The sequence below is a fragment of the Lissotriton helveticus genome, chromosome 8, assembly GCF_964261635.1.
Source record: "Lissotriton helveticus chromosome 8, aLisHel1.1, whole genome shotgun sequence".
NCBI lineage: Eukaryota > Metazoa > Chordata > Amphibia > Caudata > Salamandridae > Lissotriton > Lissotriton helveticus.
In genome coordinates this window covers 741,325,712-741,345,297 of record NC_136069.1, presented here as the reverse complement: position 1 = coordinate 741,345,297, position 19,586 = coordinate 741,325,712, and the positions used below count along the sequence as shown (strand labels likewise).

General features: G+C 41.8%; 2 protein-coding genes across 5 annotated transcripts in view; one reads left to right on the top strand and one right to left on the bottom strand.

Moving 5' to 3' along the window:
- LOC144772893 (uncharacterized) overlaps nt 1-19,586 on the top strand; it is an 80,751-nt gene that overhangs the window by 7,613 nt on the left and 53,552 nt on the right. For 2 of the 4 annotated variants that reach the window (XM_078657564.1, XM_078657565.1), the window contains one exon: nt 6,061-12,739. The exons of the other annotated variants lie outside the window; for them this stretch is intronic. In XM_078657564.1, the coding sequence (XP_078513690.1) occupies nt 8,272-9,579 (1,308 nt within the window). In that variant the 5' untranslated portion in view covers nt 6,061-8,271 and the 3' untranslated portion in view covers nt 9,580-12,739. Of the gene's footprint in view, nt 1-6,060; nt 12,740-19,586 lie in introns of those variants that run through there. 4 annotated transcript variants of the gene reach the window in all.
- Nucleotides 1-19,586, bottom strand: part of LOC144772894 (acetylserotonin O-methyltransferase-like) — a 755,766-nt gene that overhangs the window by 708,631 nt on the left and 27,549 nt on the right. The gene's annotated exons all lie outside the window — the stretch shown is intronic.

The following is a 19,586-nucleotide window of genomic DNA, read 5'->3' as shown; positions in this document are numbered from 1 at the left end:
AAATTATTTTTTTTACTTCTACAAGGCCTCCCTTTCCCATCGGATAACATTGTATTAACTTATTACATTTAATAAGTGATAACTTGGCAGCAGGTAGAAATCTCAAGTTTGGTGCCCAAGCAATTGTAATTTAAAAACCTCTTTAATGGTAAAGTTGGATTTTAAGCCACAATTCTGGAAAGGATAACTTTAGAAAGTTGGCATTGTCTTGTCCAAACTATTTGGTGCCTGAACCCTGTATCCTGAGCAGCCGCGGCCCGTGGAGGGAGTTACGGTGGGGCAGGAAGGCGGGGAGGGGGAGGGGCAGGGTGGTGGGTGCTAAAAACCGGAAAATGGATAATTGCAGGTAAGTAAACAATTTAATTAATAAAACAAATTTTGTAGCGCGCACTGCATCGCAAAATGTGATGCAGTGCGCACTACGAAATGCGTTTTATTAATTAAATTCTTTACTTACCTGCAATTATCCATATGCCGGTTTTTAGCTGCCCCCACCCTGCCGCTCCCTGCCTTCCTGCCCCACCGTAACACCATCCACGGGCAGCGGCTGATCCTGAGCCACATGACTGGGTGTAGCTGGCAGATATTCATTGTGTATTTCTCTCAGACAGTGAGACAATGGGCAATAGGTGTTGACAGCAGTTGCCATCTATGGCTTGATGGGGGGGCTGTCACCTGTCACACTTGCATATTCCAAAGCTCTGCCTGATCATACTCACAAAGGGTTTGACACTTGTCTTTTGTGACCCAAACAAGATGGGGCCAGGGCAGGGAGGCAGGAGATTTGTGATATCTCTGGAGGTTGACCTGCATCCTGAACCAAGGACCACCAGAGTGAGTCCAAGGGTTAGTTGGCCAGCTCCTGATCAGAACCTAAGGAACAGTAAAGGCTCCAACCCCCTTGATCCCTGCTCTTGAACACTGTCTGTGATGAGTCCTACCTCTCAAGTGATGCCAATCCAATCCAGTCCTGGAACCTTGGAAGGGGGCCTGAAGATGTTCAACTAGCTCAACTGTAGTTCTGTAAAGCAGAACCGATGCAGCAAGAAGCCTCTCCTCATAGCCACCTCAGAACTGCAGCAGCATGATGCATTCCTGTCGCCAGACATCGCATACCAGCCCACAGTCTCCTCAGACACACGTTCATTGACCCGGCACAGCATCGCAGACCTGCAACTCCTCCGAAACAATGCTGTGCAACACATCCTCAACTAGGGATCTTGCAATGCTCTGTAAACCTTGATTTAAGGTACTTTTGTTCAGCAGGCCTAAATTGGTCCTTATCTCCGGTTCACTCTCCATTGTGGTCAGCCTCAACCCTTGACTTTGACCCGGTCTTGCATGACCAAATAAACACAGTTGACATTTTGTGCTTTTAGACTCTGTTTTTACTTACAACTTTGAAATTGCATATTTCCAGTTCCACTGATTGGACATTTTGTTGTTTTGGTCTCAAATAATTTATTACATTTTACACTATTTTTCTTAATTGGTTTGGGACTCATCTTGTGTTGTGTTTCAACTTTATCACTGTTTTCAAGTGCTGCATAAAAACTTTACACATTGCCTCTAATTAATTTTGACTGCTTTGTGCCAAGCTACCAGATGGTTAAGCAAAAGTAAATTTGGGGTTTTCTTGCATTTCACCCTGACAGTGATGGTGATTGCTGTTTGAGTAGGGTTTAAACCCCCTCAACCAGTACCCTATTTTCCAACAAAAGTAAATAATAAAACAGTAGATGTGCATCCAGTGCCTATGAAGAGAAGCAAGCACTGAGATCACCAGGATTGTCAAAGAATGCATGGGATTTCACAAATGTCTACTGATCGACATCCTCAAATGGACATCCTTCTATACTCTTTCTGAACTTGATTTGTTGACAGTATTCTTGGGACTGTTCTAGCATGTACTTCTGGGGTCCAGCAGTAGTACTCAATATTAAATGACAACCTCAAATGACAAAGGTCGACCACTAAGGTATTTTGGGATGGAAAAGTCCTCTGTATGGTAATAGATGTGTGTCCCTGCCCTGAGTGCCCAACTGCACTGTTGCCTGAATCCCTAATGCTGATGTGTGTTGTCATAGGTAAACACGGTTGTGTGTGTGCACCATTACATCATAAGCCTGTCTCCTGGTTTGTGGGCTTGTTGTACCGGGGGGCACCCAAAGTGCTACCATCATAGTGATAGAAGGTTACTGCCTTTAAAAGGAGCTAAGCAGAGAGAACATGATGTTGGCAGCATACTTTGTAGTGATCAGTAGCAGTGGAAATTAATTTTTATGCTGCGTCACTGAAGTGAGGCCTACAGGCCTTACTTAATTGTAAAGGTTATGCTGCTGTGTGCTTAATTCACCCTTGGCCTATATCAGTTAGATGTGAAGTGATGTGCAGTGTAGAAGAGCTGACTCTACATTGGTTGTATGCCTACCTGGGAAGGGTACGATACAGGGATAGAGCAATGCTGTACAGTGCATGCATGGTGAGTGCATGTATTGGGTGTATGTGTACTTGCAAGGAGTACAGTACATGAAGGATATAGTACAATACAGGGTGTGCATGGTTAGTATATGTACTGGGTGTATGTGTGACTGTGAGGATAATCGTACATAAAGGGCATTTATTGTGCAGAACACATGTGCGCTGGCTGTAGGTGAGCCTGCAAGTGGCACACTACAGAAAGGCTACAGTACTGAGGAGTGCTTGCAGAGTGAATGTGTGTGCTGAGTATATGTTATGTTAATATGTTATGTTAATAACTATTTCTAGAGCGCAACGTACACCCTTGGGTTTCTTGGCGCTATTTGTACAAGACACTAAACACAATTCTAAGCGTAAGCCTGTTGGAAAAGCCACGTTTTTAAAGACTTTCGGAATGCCAGTAAATCATTACTCTGTCTAATAGAAAGTGGAAGAGCGTTCCAAAAAGAGGCAGCCAGATGGTAAAAGCAGCTGCCACCCTGGCGTTTCCTCTTAAATGAAGAGACATTTGCAAGGCTTAGATGTGTTGAGCGTAAGTTGCGCTGAGGTTTATAGTTAGTGATGGACTTCCTAATGAATATAGGGCCAATGTCACGGAGCGCCCTAAAGGTGGTGCAACCTGCATTAAAAGCAATTCGCTGAGCCACAGGCAGCCAGTGGAGTTTTTCCAGCCCAGCCCTAATTGATTGCCACTTGGGTTGTTTCCAGATGAGCCTCGCCGCCTGGTTTTGGACCATCTGGAGGCGTTTTAATAGGCCAGTTGGAAGGCCCAAGTAGAGACTGTTAGAAAAATCCAAACGGGAAAGGACAAGAGCAATCAGTACTTGAATGAGTGCAGAGTGTGTTAAAAAGTGGGCGATTTTCCTAATCTTTCTGAGTTGAAAGAAACTAGAAGAGACCACCATTCCTGCCTGTCCTTTAAGAGATAGATCCTCGTTAAGTGTGATCCCTAGGCTTTTAACCGAGTGGGTCTTTGTGGGAGGGATTCCCATATCGGTTGGCCAAAAATGTTGGCCCCAGCTCAGTTCGCTTTCCCCAGGCAAGATCAATTCTGTCTTGCCCGGGTTAAGTTTGAGATGATTTAGGGTCATCCATCTCTGTATGTGTGACATTATGGCCGAGCATTCGGCGGCTGAGTCTGGGGTGTTTAGGGGGATGATTAACTGAAGATTGTCAGCATAGTTGTAAAGGGTGATTTTATAGTTTTTTAAAGAATGAATCAGTGGGCGAAGATGAAGATTAAATAATAAAGGGGAGAGTGACGAACCTTGGGGGACCCTACAGGTAGATGACATCCTGGGGGCTGTGAAAGACCCTAATCTCACTGACTGTGTACGATTTGTAATGAAAGGGGCAGTCCAGTTCAGTGCGGGGCCCCTGAGGCCGGCCTGCTCGACACGGCTGATCAGAATGTTATAGTCAACCGTGTCGAACGCGGCCGACAAATCAAGGAGCACCAGGGCCTGATGGATGCCCTTGTCTGCATTAGATCTTAATATGTGTATTAATGGACTGTGGGATGCGGTTCTTCCTGGGAGAGAAGGAGGGGGTGGTTGTGTTACAGGGGGATCCATGGAGGAGACCGCTTGGATACAGATGGGATCTGAGTGATGAGATCTGAATGCCCTCACACACCCCCAAAGGGTGTCATGCTTCATCATAGGGAACGCCTTGTCGAGTAAGCATGCTAAAATCAAGGTGGAGATGTAACGGGTAAACTTACCCAAATGTTGTGTGAATGGATCCCTCAGGGGAGGCAAAGGTTCATGCCTTCCTGTGGGGAAACTAACATACATGGCAACTCATAGTAAATAACAGTAGCGGGAGTGGTGAAAGTAAGCCAGTCTCAGCAATCAAAATAAAAAACACTTCAAAATCTCAGATCAGCCGCATGGTACACTGCATAGGGCCATCCCTTCTCTGCCCACCTGAAGGTTTTGAGTAGAGGGCTGATAAGTTTAAATAGTGCTCTAAAGAGACCTCAGAATGTGCAACAGGTGTGCAGAGCTCAGCGTGATTGCATGCCAAAGCGTCACATAGGAGGAGCATATCACTATTGGCCTAGGAACAACTGGGCAATCTTAGTGGCGTACACACATGCACTCTGGTGTTGTGTATAGCATGGCAGTTCATGGTTGTAAAGGGAAGTCATGGGCCCGGCCACGTAGGAAGTATGTAATGTGGTGTGGCTACCAGCCTAACGAAAAAGGCGGGTGCCATCTTGATTCAGAAAGCTGGACCCTGTATTCAGAGAAATAAAATGATCATAGTAGCAGAATAAGTAAGGTGCCACAGAGGAATCCTAAAATCAAGAACTTTTGTGGAGTTTTGTATAATGCCAGGATTAAGAATCTCTCCGTGTAAACCTGATACCCAGGAAGACAATGAACAGGCCGCAAATGGCTTATTGCAGTGTCCATGCCAAAGCCCTAATGGCAACCAATTTGGATAGAGAGATGGAACGCATACAGAGCACTAAATGCATTCCATTCAGCTAGGTGTCTAAAATCATGGGGCAAACAGGAGTGTGTTTTTGTCAGGGACCTGGTAGTATGCACCCGAGAGGACATTACAATAGATAGCAAGACCCAATGGGGACAGAAGGTGATGTCTACGTGGGATGTCAGCCTGTCCCCTGGGGAAATGTGGGTGGAATTAATGTGACAGATCTCTTAAGTAGTACCCAGTACTAAAGTTCACTTCTTGGTTTCTCATCATTCAAACCATTTGTGTGGGTAAAAAGGCATAAGACCCAACATAGTTTCTTTTGGAAAAGGGTTTGTTTGTCCCATTGGTTGCTGGCTTCAAGGATGGTCCATTTAAGGTCATCAGGGGTGTGTTGAGTTCCTTTCCTAAGAAGTGGGAACACATCTTTGTGGTACTTTGTTGACACCTGATATTGTTCCTGTGCTCAATTATTCTAATCTTAATGGGTCTGCTGGTCATCCCCACATACCAGAGAGCACAGCGACAGTGAATAAGATATATGCCATTTTTTGAATTGCAATTTGTATGGTTCCTCTGGGTCTATATGTGGGTCCATATGTGGGTCAAAAGTGATTTCTTTAGATACTTTTGTGAGGTGGCAAATACTTCATGAACCACATGGAAAGTGTACAGTGACAGGGGTTAGGTCCCAAAGAGTATGTTGTTCTGACCTGAGTGTAATCTGTGGTTGGGTGTGCACATGGAGATCTTGTAGGTTGGACATCTGCTTGTATGCAAAATGGGTTTTATTTACAAAAAACAGTGGTCCCTACATGTGGACAAGATAACATACAAAAATCATTAATCATACACCTGATTAGTAGTATGCTTTTGTCCAACCGGACAAGAACATTTATTTTAAATGTTCTGGTTGATAAAGTGAATTTTAAGAACTAAAAAAGATAACAAGTGGGCACATCCCTAATAGCATTTTCCCCGTACGATAAAACCTTTTAGCGAGCACATCAGCCGCGTGTTTAACATTTAACTCTCGCGTCCATATACGCGATTAACTCTTATAATTTACCATATGTCACTGCTAAAAACATTTAAATGTACAATATAGTGATAGACACATATTTGTTTTCACAGATTTCCCTGATGAAGGCCAGTAGGCCGAAATGCATTGGAATGTATTTGAAACGCAATTGAAAAATAAGTTGGAAGGAAAATCACAATTGTTTGATATATAAATTTTGAGGCAAAGCAAACCTTCAATATTTGCAATAATCAACTTCTATGAGTATGAATAAAATACTTAAGAAAAGTGAAAAAGAAAAAAGACTTTGTTGAAAATCTTTATTGATCACAACATAGCTGGCAAGTCCAGCACAAATTCGTCTGTGCCCTAGGAGACACTTGCACTATCTAGTGTCAGCGCAATCCTTCTTGTTTACTTTGAACTCCTGAGCGGGGAGTTATCCTAAGGAGCACGACTCACATCCTAAACTTTTCGGATAATCACACGCAGTGCACGGCCACTATCTATTGTATTTTATCCACACCTGCTCAGTGACTGTAGCACGCATCTCAAGCAACATGCAGTACGATGAAATCACCAAACTCACGGAAACCAAAGCAGATACGTTTGCATACTCGAATGAGGAATCATCTAAAATATATTCACTAATCCATGAAGAAACCATCGAATATACCACAACTAAATCTAAAGATCAACAAGTGAAACAACTTTTGTACCTATCATGTAGAATTATCAACCAGCGACTACATGCCAGCACAATGGTTAGATACCATAAGGCGTCCAGAATCTCAAGGGGACTGAGAATATCACTGAAACCATCCCTTTGTAAAAACTCAAAAAAGTTCACCGATAAATGGTACGCAATTCTTAATAAGTGCTCCTTAGACTTAATCCTGCTGATCATCGAAGAATTGTCCCAAATCCTAGAAGAATTCGAGAAAGACATAATCATAGTTAAAGAAGAACTAGGCAAAATGACGACACCAGAAGAATTAAACAAAATATTAGATGACATCAAGACCCAATTGGATAAACACACTGAAGTGAACGAAAGAAAACTACGTAAATATCGTCGAGACACCGTCGATTATAAACTAAATGAAGTTTATAACTGGGCAGAAGTGTATGCAAGAAAAAGACAAAGCCGTCCATACACACAACAAACAGATACATCCTCTACAGACACGGAAGGTACGTCAGAAACATCCAGAAAAAGACCTACAGTACCCAAGTCAACAGACAACTCCAATACCACAGTGCAGCCTTTTTTAGAAGCAGAGAAGCAGGCCCCAGTACAAGAAACGACCCAGGAGGTCAAGAAGAAAACTCAGAACAAGAGAGGGAGAAGGACCCCCCACAAACCCACCAGGCGGCGACCAAGAAAGACGAGAAGAAGAATCGATAGACAACTTGGTAATCAATATCTCAGATGTTAATCTCACTAAATTACAAATTAAAACTCTACAAAAAGGAACGTCATTTGTGCCTACCGCGCACACTAACCTTCTAGAAGTTAACATCAGCTTGTTCAAACTTATGAGAAAACTTAGACTTCGACACTTTTTCAGTAACATTGTAGGAGAAACTCAAAAGGCAAAGGAAGATTCCCTCAAGGGTCTCACCACCACAAGTACTTACATGGCCCCTATTAGCCATAAGACCTTGGATTTGTTTGAGCAATTAGTCAAACAGGATTTGAGTAAAATCAATTACCGAAAACAAGCCAAAGTCAAGGACCTAACTCAAAAAGAATTTGACATTCTTAAAACAATAGCAAACAACCCTAGGATCATTTGTCAAAGAGCGGATAAGGGTGGCGCTCTTGTTATCATGAACAAGGATTATTACAACTCACAAGCAGCTTTACATTTACAAGATGAGAATACATATATGATACTGAACACTAACCCAACGAAAGAAATACAAACAGTACTCCAGAGTATCATTGCAGAGGGCATAACCAAAGGGTGTGTAGATGATAAGATGAAAAAATACCTAACCATGGAGTATCCAAAAACACCGAAATTCTATTTGACACCAAAAATTCACAGACTCCATTAACCCGCCCTGTCGCCCCATAGTGTCAACATGTGGGAGCACTCAAGAACCAGTGGGTAAACTAATTGACAAGTACCTTCAACCGTATGTCATCACCATGAATTCTTACATTAAAGATACGACAGACTTTCTGATTAAACTTGACAACATAAAACTTGACCCAGAAGAACACATAATCATGTGTACTATTGATGTCCAAGCTTTATATACCTCCATACCCCCACCTTATGGGGTAAGAAGCAGTAGAAGAAGCATTGCTTCAAATGGATTATGAAGAAAATATGAAAATATTTTTGATGGAACTACTCAACTTCACCTTGATGCATAGTTTTTTCAGATGGGAAGACAAATGGTACTTACAAAAGTCAGGCACAGCCATGGGAAATCCGGCAGCTCCCTCGTATGCGAATATATTTATGCATCAATATGAAACCAACCACATCCTACAAAAAGAACAATGGCAACAAGGGTTGCGCCTATATTTACGATACATTGATGATATTTTTTTATTGTGGAAAGACACCAGAGAAAGCTTGATCTCCAACATCACACAACTAAATCAAATAGATCAACGAATACAGTTCACTTACGAAATTCATGACAGTCAAATCAATTACCTGGAAGTAACCATTAAAAAAACGAATGATAAGTTCGAAACAACACTTTACTCCAAGACCACAGATCGCAATAACCTGTTAACCTACCAGAGCTTCCACCCAACTCCCCTCAAACAACACCTACCATACTCACAACTTTTACGAGTGAAAAGGATTGTCTCAGACCCTGAAGAATCAAAGGCGCAAACTCAAATCATTCTAAATAAATTCAAAAAAAGAGGATATCCAAATGAAGTGCTAAACGCAGCTCTCGAAAGAGCACAATCTAAAGATAGAAAAACATTACTTTCTATGCCAAAAACTGAAAAAACTAACAAAACCACATGTGTAAGCAAATATTCCACAGTCAGCCCACAGTTTAAGAAAATCATCCAAAAACATTGGCGAATTCTACAAATCGAACCTGATTTCAATAACATTTTTATTGATGAACCTATATTTGCTTTTTCTAGAGCCAAAAACTTAGGAGAAATCATCAAGAATGTTACAAGTATGAAACCCAACGCAAGATACAAAGGTACTATCCTGTGCAAAAACTGCAGTAATTGTAATAACATTATGGAAGGCAATACCATTGCCCACCCTATGAAAGGGAACAGAATTAAGTTACAAGTTAACGGCACGTGCGATACCAAGAATATTGTTTACATGATGAAATGCCCATGTGGTAAAGCCTATGTCGGACAAACAGAACGCAAACTCAAAACAAGGTTAACCGAACACAAAAGCAATATTCGTACTAAAGCATTGAAATCAGCAGTAGCCGCCCATTTTGTAGAACACAACCATCAAATCAACCAGATTAAAGCGTGCATATTGGAAATTGTGGAAAAAAATGAAGAAACAGACAACAGAAAGGTGTTGTTAAAACGTGAAAACCATTGGATATACTATCTGCAGACTTTTCGCCCATATGGGATGAATGAACGGACTGAATTTAGTTGCTACTTATGATTCATTTATTTTTCAGATTTAATCACCATTTGTTGATTTGTGCTGAGCAAATATGTTGCAATTGATTATTAGTTACCAAATGTTATGATACATGTGTCCAACAATGTAGCAGTAGGTTGTATATGATACACAATAGTGGCGTCTCCCTAGTTGGTATAACAAAACTCCGCAGATAGTGCCGTATAAGATATTTACCGGGCACTTTAACATTAGCTTCATGGCTCTTTAAACCACAACAGCATAGCCCTTTAACTACAGCGCGCGGAATCCTGCATGTAAACCACACCCATACGCGTCACACGCCGACTTTGCTGCGGTGAGAACAGCAGTTCAGATAGCGCGTCCGAGCGTTCAGATGATTAAACATTGCGGTAAGCATTTTCTCTCGAATGCTAAAATTGCTTAGCGAGTGTACCTATCCACCGCGCGTCTAAGATTAAACACTACAGCAGTTCAGACAGCACGTCTGAGTGTTTTATTTTACCTAACATCCCTAATAGCATTTTCCCCGTACGATAAAACCTTTTAGCGAGCACATCAGCCGCGTGTTTAACATTTAACTCTCGCGTCCATATACGCGATTAACTCTTATAATTTACCATATGTCAACTTCGGTGATCCTAAGGGTGACACGCGAGTAAGTTTTTTCAACCAAATGGGTAAAATGAGGGAATCCCGATCATGTAGGATATGTTTTGCATTAGCCATGTGTTACATTAATCAGAATACAGTGAAATGTATTGAGGAGAAAAAATGTGGAAGTTTACCTGTCATCTTAAAAGAATTTGATCACAACATGTTGATGATTTTTTTTAAAAAACGTTGTTCACTGCTAAAAACATTTAAATGTACAATATAGTGATAGACACATATTTTGTTTCACAGATTTCCCTGATGAAGGCCAGTAGCCGAAATGCATTGGAATGTATTTGAAACGCAATTGAAAAATAAGTTGGAAGGAAAATCACAATTGTTTGATATATAAATTTTGAGGCAAAGCAAACCTTCAATATTTGCAATAATCAACTTCTATGAGTATGAATAAAATACTTAAGAACAGTGAAAAAGAAAAAAGACTTTGTTGAAAATCTTTATTGATCACAACATAGCTGGCAAGTCAAGCACAAATTCTTATGTGCCCTAGGAGACACTTGCACTATCTAGTGCCAGCGCAATCCTTCTTGCACATCTCAGGAACAACATGGGGCCTGTGAGAAAAGTGGCTGTTATTGAGTGGAAGGGAATAACACTACTCAAGCAACCACTGCAATCCCTGTTAGGCTGAGCCACAAATGTCTCTAAATTATTCTGCGCTTAACCCTCCGCGAGTTTGGCACAAAGCAGTCAGGCTTAACTTAGAGGCAACGAGTAAAGGATTTATGAAGAAAACAAACTGCATTACAGTGAAAACAAAACACAAGAAAAAGCCGACAACAATTTAGTAAAAAAGATTCTATTTTAATAAATTATCCAATCAGCAGACCTGACATTATGATTTTTTTAAGTTTAAGGTAAAAACTTGCACCTAGAAACCTCAATGCACTAAACAACGACATCTAGTCATGCGAGACTCGGTCAAAGTTGAAAAACATGGCCGACCGAGATGGATAGCAAGTAGGATGCAAAAAGTGTATAGGGTCCAGTCAGCACTTACCTTCAGAATTAGAAGAAATGTTGATAAAAATCTCTGAGAAGGTAGAAGTTCAAGTTGGTGTTCGAGGAGGAGGCATAGTCGTTGGGGAGCCATTGGACAAAGTCACAGTGAATATTTCTATGTTTGTACTTGGCTTGTTTTTTGACGTTGAAACTCTCCAGTTGGAGGCTGTAGCTGATGAGAGCTCCACAATGCTGGATACCCATTTGGCAAAGGACCACTGAACAGGATTTGCAGCTGCAGAGCGGAATGTAGTGGACATTGCTGTGAAGTCAGGCTGACCGACGATGCACATTGCACACATTGATGAGCAGGTTGATCCCAGCCTCCTTTCTGTTCTTAATCCAGTTTTTAGCCAAAAAGGTTTTAAGATCCAAGTTTTGGCTACCTGGGCACTGTTAGCACCAAAATTTAGAAACCTTGAATGGAGGGTCGCAACTCGAAGGTTAGGGCTCACTCAGGCTGGTACCAGGTGCAGGATCAAGATGGTTGGAGACTTTTCTATCCCTGAGGCTCTGATTAGGAAGCCAGTCAACTAGCAGTTGGACTCACTATTGTAGCCTTGGTTCAGCCGTGAACAGGGCTCAAACAGCAGTTTAGGCCCCTTACGGTTCAAGTCAGCCTTCAGGCAGCAAAGCAGTCCTTCTAGGTGTAGCAAAGGAGCCTTCTGAAGTACACAGCAGGCCACAGCAGCAGGCAGTACTGTGAGAGTCCTTCCACAGGTCAATGATTAACTGAAAAGTAGGTCAGAGAATCCTAGTTTTATACCTGGTACCTTCTCTGAAGTAGGAGATGTTTCTACAGAATTCACTTTGAAGTTCCCTCCCCGCTCCAATCTGGCTGCGTGAACAATGCTGTGGTCCCAAGTCCTTTGTGTGAAGGCAGGGCACAGTCTATTTAGTTGCAGGCGGGGCTGTTCCCAGTTGGAATAAACAAAGTCCGGCTACCAACTCTACCCAGTCATGTGACCCAGGAAGAGGCTTCAGGCACCAAATAGTTATGGCAGCAAAATACCAACCTTCAAAAAGTAGAACTTACAAAATCGTTACTTAAAACCTGACTTTGCCATTCAAGAGGATTTTCACTTACATTCTCCTGGACACCAAGCATGACATTTTTACCTGTTCCCAATCAAATGTTAGCACTTAATAAATGTAATGAGGCAACCCAATGTTTCCTATGGGAGAGGTAGACCTCACAGTAGTGAAAAATGAATTTAGGAGTTTTTCACTATCAGGACATTCAAAAAATAAAAGTAGATGTCCAACCTTTTAATAACAATGCACCAAGCCCTGTGGGCTACCGGGCTACCTACGGCAGAGTTTCCCAAACTGTGGTCCGCGGACCCCCAGGGGTCCGTGACACATTCTCAGGGGGTCCGAAGGACAGACTTGAGTCTGGAGTCATAGTGAAAAACAAAACACCCATGCACTCTCACAGCACACGAGCTGTGAATGTTGGCGCAGGGGTGGCGAAACCACAATACAAGCTGGCCAATACCCATTCAGCTTTAGGTGCAAGCTAAAGGGTGATTGACCTTTTATTTTATTATTTGCTTCTGCCGTTTCTCGACCTCGCGCTCGCACGACAGTGCGTGCGTTTCCTCTCTTGTTTGCAGCCAGCCCTGGGGCATTTTGCTACCATATGTACCCTTTTGCCCTGAAAGCAGAGTGCAGCTGTGCCTCTTGTATCAAAGCTGAAGAGCATTAGAGCACCTCGAACCGGCAGGAGGGCTCTTCCTCTGGATCTGCATGTGAGTGTTTTATTTACAAGTGTACGCACGCATATATACAGTAAAAGCGCACCTGTGCTTTAAAAATGCCTTTGCTTTTTATTTCAGCCTCATGTAACACAGCTGTCAATGTTTCAGATTGCCTAAATGTTAATGTGGGAGTCTTGTAAAGCGCACTGTTACTCTACCCGAGTGTCCTGGCGCTGTAGACCGCTGGGGAACCCGTCCCGGTTTTCCCTGTGAGATGGTCCCTTTCTGGGTATCTCCAGGGTGAAACCAGGCATCCCCGGCGTCTGTGGGGGGCCGTTGTAGAGATGAGGCAAGCTTAATGCCCAGAGTTACCGAGTGTGTTCCCTGGTTAGAGTAGGCACTGAAGCGAGAACTATCGAGTCCGTTGACCCTGGTCCAAGACCCTGCCGCGTCGGGAATTGAACCCTGGTCCCGGGCCGTTCTCTGCTTACAGGTCTTCCGCCTCTAACCAGTGAGCCACACCACTCCACTATCTCTGACATTTTCATAATTTCAATGAAGCACGCGCTTGATGCACCAAGAGCTTTTGGATGCAGTTAGTTGTTGGTTCCTTAATTTTCTTATTTTCGCCTTAGTTGTCTCAACTCCTTCGTTCCCCTTTTATTATTTTTTGGGAGGGAAGAGAGAGAGTCTAACCACTTTGGAAGGCAGGTACCCCCTATGCCAGCAGTCCTACTGCTGCTGACCACTTCCGCTTGTGAGTAGGAATGCTTCCAGCGCCTAGCACTTGGTGGCCTAAACTCTCCCAGTCCCTTATGTTTGCCAAAGCTGCCACCGATTTTGCTGCCACACTGCTTGCAATTACGCCTCCTTAAACTTAGCCTGCATGCAACTCAGCACACACCATCCTCCCGCTGTTTACAAATGCTGGTATTTATGGAGGAGCACTGCTGAAGTGCTGGAGGCTAATCCGAGGCAGCAAGTATGGGAGAGCTTGCGGCTTACACAAACCTATGTGACACTGACCCAGGGCATTTTGCTACCATATGTCCCCTTTTGCCCTGAAAGGAGAGTACAACCGGCAGGAGGGCTCTTCTCCCTCTTGAACTACATGTGAGTGTTTTATTTACAAGTGTATGCTTGCATTTACAGTAAAAGCGCGCGCATGCTTTAAACATGTCTTTCGTTCTTATGTCAGCCTCATGTAACATAGCTGCCAATGTTTCAGATTGCCTATGTATGACATTTTCATAATTTCAATGACATTTCGAGTGACATTCAAAGACTACAAGTGACACTTATTTGTGAGCAAAAATCAAGCAATTACAGAGCTGTTTATGTTGAGTTTTTGTCTGTGGCTGCTGCTGTGGAAAGGCACATGTGTATAGGTTACTGTTACTTGGCAGGTGGGTAAAAATAGATGCAGCCAGGATCAGCAGTAGGATGTTGGCGCTGCTGTCCAATTACTCACTTTCCATAAGCCTTGGGTAAATTATGTCTGCTGTCAAGCTTTCATACTCGGACATATCAAGCTCTTATTCTGTGTAGCCTTTGCAGTTTGTTTTTGGCAGGGGACGGGGGCAGTGGGCCTCTTAACAGGAGATGGTCATGTCAGGTGCCATGCAAGGGCTCTCTGAAATATGTCTAAACTGCACTGCTCACCCCTTGGTGGTAATATGTTGTTCTGTTGTCTGTGACTAAGGATAATGTCTAACAAGTGTTTACGGTAATTGGAATAGCATTGCTCCATGATCTCTCTGAAACAATATGCCATCTCCTGCACTTCCATGATGAACTCTTAATATGGACATTGAATTTGCTCTGTACGCTGGACTCATCGCTTTGTGCACAACCTTGTTAGAATTTTCACAACATTTGTTGATTCTTGGGGCATGTCTTTATTATAAAATGCTTCATAAATGTATAATATTTTTAGATCTTCTTAGACTTAAATGGTGAATAGGTAAACATGCTAATAATCCAGTCATTCAACCTGTTTCTGCAAGGAAGGGTCATCACTCATAGGCTCTGAAATGAGAATGTAGAGGCGCTGCTATGGCTGAGAGCAGGAGCCTTGTACCTACTAAAAATAATACACTGCTGTATGCATACATGGCTATGCCAATGGACCCAATCAGGCTGTCTCCATCTAAACTGCTTCAGTAGATGTAAATGGTGGAAATACGTTCTCCCAAACAGTTTTTAAATAAACCACTTTCCTCTTCTAAAATGTTGCCATGTATGTGTATACATTTAACTATTCTCAATGTCACATCAGTTGCTCATGCCATGTCCCATGGCTGCCAGCAAACCACACAGGAATCTTCTGTGACACTCAGGTGTACATTGAATCTCAACCTCAACACAGTTACGGTCAGTGTGTAGCAGACAAAATGACTTTCTGAAGTGTTCTTGCTTAACTCCAACCCTGATCATATTCTCCCATACTATTGTGCGAACCTCTCTCTGCAAATTAACAATGGACTGCTTCCACTATGGAGGTCAAATGAATGAGTTATGCTCAATTAAAATGAGCAAATGAAATTATCTTGAAGCAGCGTACATACGTTTGTCATCTCTATGCATATAATTTTCTAGTGTTGTCTGTCTTTTTAACAAAAGTAGTGTTGATACAGTGTTAATATCTTCTTACAGGTGCTGCTCCATCTCTAAAAGACAAAGTATATGTAGTCTGGGAACATCTGATGAGGGCAACCTGTAGTTAGTAGGTGAAGTAGTGAAGGTCTACTACATGGTTCACCAAATAACATTGATAGAAATTGATTCCATAATAAATGGATGTTGTGAAATAGACTTGTCATTTGTGGGTATCCTTAAAAGACATAAGGAAGATAGATCACTGGCTTAACCTTAAGCGGAAAGCCACTGAAGACATCAATGATGAGCCATTATGCTCAAAACAAAGTGATATAAGTGAAAAGAAAAAGAAGTGTTACAAATACGATGTTGAATATTTAGACATGGGTTTCACATGTTCACGTTCAGAACATGAACCGCATCCACAATGCATGCTAAGTTATGACATTTTGTCAAATGAGGCCATGAAACCTTCTAAATTACGAAGACACTTGGAAACTAAGCATAAAGAACATGTGACTAAATCCATAGAATTCTTCAATAATAAAGAGCAAGAGCTCCTAAAAAGTAGAAACATAATTAAGAAAACTGCAACAGGATCTGTTAATGGAAATGCTCTGTAAAGCTTCATATGAAGTGTCCATGCTCATAGCAAAAGCTGGAAAACCTCATACAATTGCTGAAGAACTAATAGTACCTGCTGCTAAAGCCATGGTGACAGCAATGGTTGGAGAAAAAGCAGCAAAAGATTTAAATTTGGTGCCATTATCAAACAACACTGTAAAAAAGCGAATTGACAAAATTTCAGACAACATACAGAAACAGTTGATCGAAAAAGTTTGCATTATAGCCTACAAGTAGATGAAAGTACGGACATAGCAAATAAATATCGTCTCCTGTGTTACGTTAGATACAATTATGAGGGGAAATTTTTTTAAGATTTACTGTTCTGCCTCTATTTGATACATACCACTGCTGTAGAGGTCTTCAGCAGTTTCAATGACTTTCTGACGTCAAATGGAATTCAGTAGTTCAAATGCATAGGAATCAGCACAGATGGGGCAAATGCCAAGTCTGGGAGACTAACTAGACTTGTAGCATGAATAAGGGAAATTAACCCTTAAGTTGTATGGCTTCATTGTTGCATTCATTGAGAAACATTAGCCACTAGGAAGATACCAGAGGAATTAAAAAAGGAAAAAGGTCTTGAATGAGTCAGTCAAAATTGTAAATTTTATAAACGCTAGGGCCTAGATGTAGGTAAATGTGAATTACCAATTCATAAATACAGAATTTTACCGATTCGGTATTCATGAATCGGTAATTCAAATGTAGGTAGAAATTCGGTAACAAATACCGAATTGGTATGATTCGGTATTTACCGATTCTGTAATTACAGAATCGGTATTTGTCATTTGCTTTTATGACATGCTGTTGAATAAAGTTTTGAAATTGGTATTTGTCATTGATTCCTCTGGGCCTTGAAGCCCGCAGGATTCAATGGCAGATACTGATTCGGTAATTACCGAATCGGTAAAAATACCGAATTTACAAGGGGGACAGGGTGTCGCTTTGACAACCTGTTGCACCCCTGTTTCTGGCTTGTGTGCCATGTGACACACATGGCACAGGTGCACATGCACAGATGTGCATGTACACAGGAATTCGTTATTATTTACCATGGAATAGTATTGCATGGTAAATCACGATTCGGTAAGGGCCTGTGGCACTGATTACAGTGCCACCTACATATTGATTTACAGAATCGGTAAATTTACCGATTCGGTATTTTACCGACTCTGTATATTTACCGAATCGGTAAAATTACCGATTCTGTAATTCTATGGCCCCCTACATTACAAATCCCAAATACCGGTCGGTAATGGCCGAAATCGGACGTTACCAACCGGTATTTGGCAAGCTACATCTGGCCCTAGGTCAGTAAATTCAAGGCTTTTTTAACAGCTTTGTCAGTCCATGGATAGTGACCATCATCAGCATTTGCTGCATACAGAAGTACGATGGCTGTCTCGAGGGAGGGTTTTGATTTGGCTTTTTGAATTAAAAGATGAAAGCAGAGTTTTTGTCACTGAACTGGAATCTCCATTTGCACTTGATGAACACTTACATGTCTATACTTGCTTAGCTATGCTGGCATATATGGCAGACATCCTCACCTATTTAAATGCACTCAATTAAGAGTATGCAAGGAGTCGTTTTTAATGTCGAAGACAAGATTGAGGCAATGATAAAAAAGTTGGACTTATGGGCTCATCTCTTAACAAAAAGAAATGTTGATTCTTTTCAGAACCTGAAGACATTCTTGGAATCTGCTGATGATGAATTATTGAACAAAGTCTTAGAAATTTTTATCCAGCCTCTCCAAGATATGCGGTGCAGTTTGTCAGTACTTTCCACTTCCGGATGAAAGCAAAAACTGGATTAAAGATCCTTTTAATGTAGATATTGACAATTTAATGGGGCTGACAGCATCTGAAGAAAACGGTTTGATTGAAATCTCCACCGATAGTGCACTTAAACTTCCATTCAAGGAAAAGTCTCTGAGTCTGACAAATTTTTTGGGGTGCAAGATCGAACATATTATCCTGAATTATCGTACAAGGTACTTTAGGTTTTACTTCCATTCCCCACCACATATTTATGTGAGAAGGCTTTCCCAAATCTTATGTACCTTAAAAATAAGAACAGAATTTGCTTGCAAAATGTAGAATCTGACTTAAGGATTCAACTTTCCAAAATAAAACCAAACATTGAAAAGTTAGTCGCCGAGATGCAGCCCCATCCTACCCATTAAAATGTTTAGATTTTTGCATATTTTTCAATATAAAATAAGAAAAGCTTTAGTAATGCAAGTATTTGTTTGGTGTATACTTGTTTGTGTATTTTTTGCAAATTACTGTTTTAATTTTTGGAAATTTAAATTGTACAAATTGCTCGGGGGTCCCCGGCTTCCGGTAGTGATTCAGTGGGGGTCCTTCAGAGTCAAACGTTTGGGAAACACTGACCTAGGGCATACCTTAGGGAGTGACTTATATACAAAGGGAATATAAGGCTTGGCAAATGGGTTACATTGGTAAATCGAATTCACAGTTTAAAACTACATTTACGCTACAATGGCAGACCAGGGACATGTTTTAAGGGGTTAATTAAATGGGTAGCACAATAAGAACTTCAGGCCCACTAGTAGCATTTAATGTACAGACCCTGGGTATATGGTACACTGCTTTACTTGGGACTTATAAGTAAATGTGGTATAAGCCACTTTTACCATGTTTTTAGAAGTCAGCACTAGCACTTTAGCACTGGTGAGCAGTCTTAAAGTTCACAGAGCCCCAAAGGCATACAAAAACATACGAGGCATGAAGGCAAAACATTTGGGAATGACTTTTCAGAAAGGGCCAAGTCCAACAGGGTCAATAAGGAAATTATAAAGAGTGGCGCTGGGAGCCCAAAATTAATCTTTTGATGCATAAACAACTATGGCTGACATCCTGATGTGAATTCTAGTCACTCCCATATCCTATGTTGTGGGATTATCAGATTTGGGGTGTCTTCTGCTGTGGCAGGCAGATTTTCAAGAGGAAGAGAAGTAGGTACTTCAAAAGAAGCAGACCCCTCAATAAAAATGTAAAGACCCAGACCCTTAATCACATTTGGTGCCTGAAAATGAACTATAAAAAGAGGAGTTTGACACCCCAGAAATTGTAATCAGCCAGATGGGCAGTGTGTGAAGGGTGAAACTCTGCAAGACTTCTGCCTGTGACCAGGAGTGGGGGCCAAAGCGTGCTAGTTTTCCTGCTGGGTCACCTAGTGAACCAAGACCACCTGCTGTAGAGCCTGGAGCACCAGTGCATGCCTGCTTGCCAAGATCAGTGTGCCCTGTGAGGAAGAGGAAGGCAATGGAAAGAGCAAAGTCTAGTAGGGAGCCCTTCTGTGTGGACTCCTGGTACGAGGTGTAAGGAGAGAGCTGCTGCATTGACTGTGTTGCTGCTTGTGTAAAGGAATGAATCTGTGACAGCCATATGCCAGGAA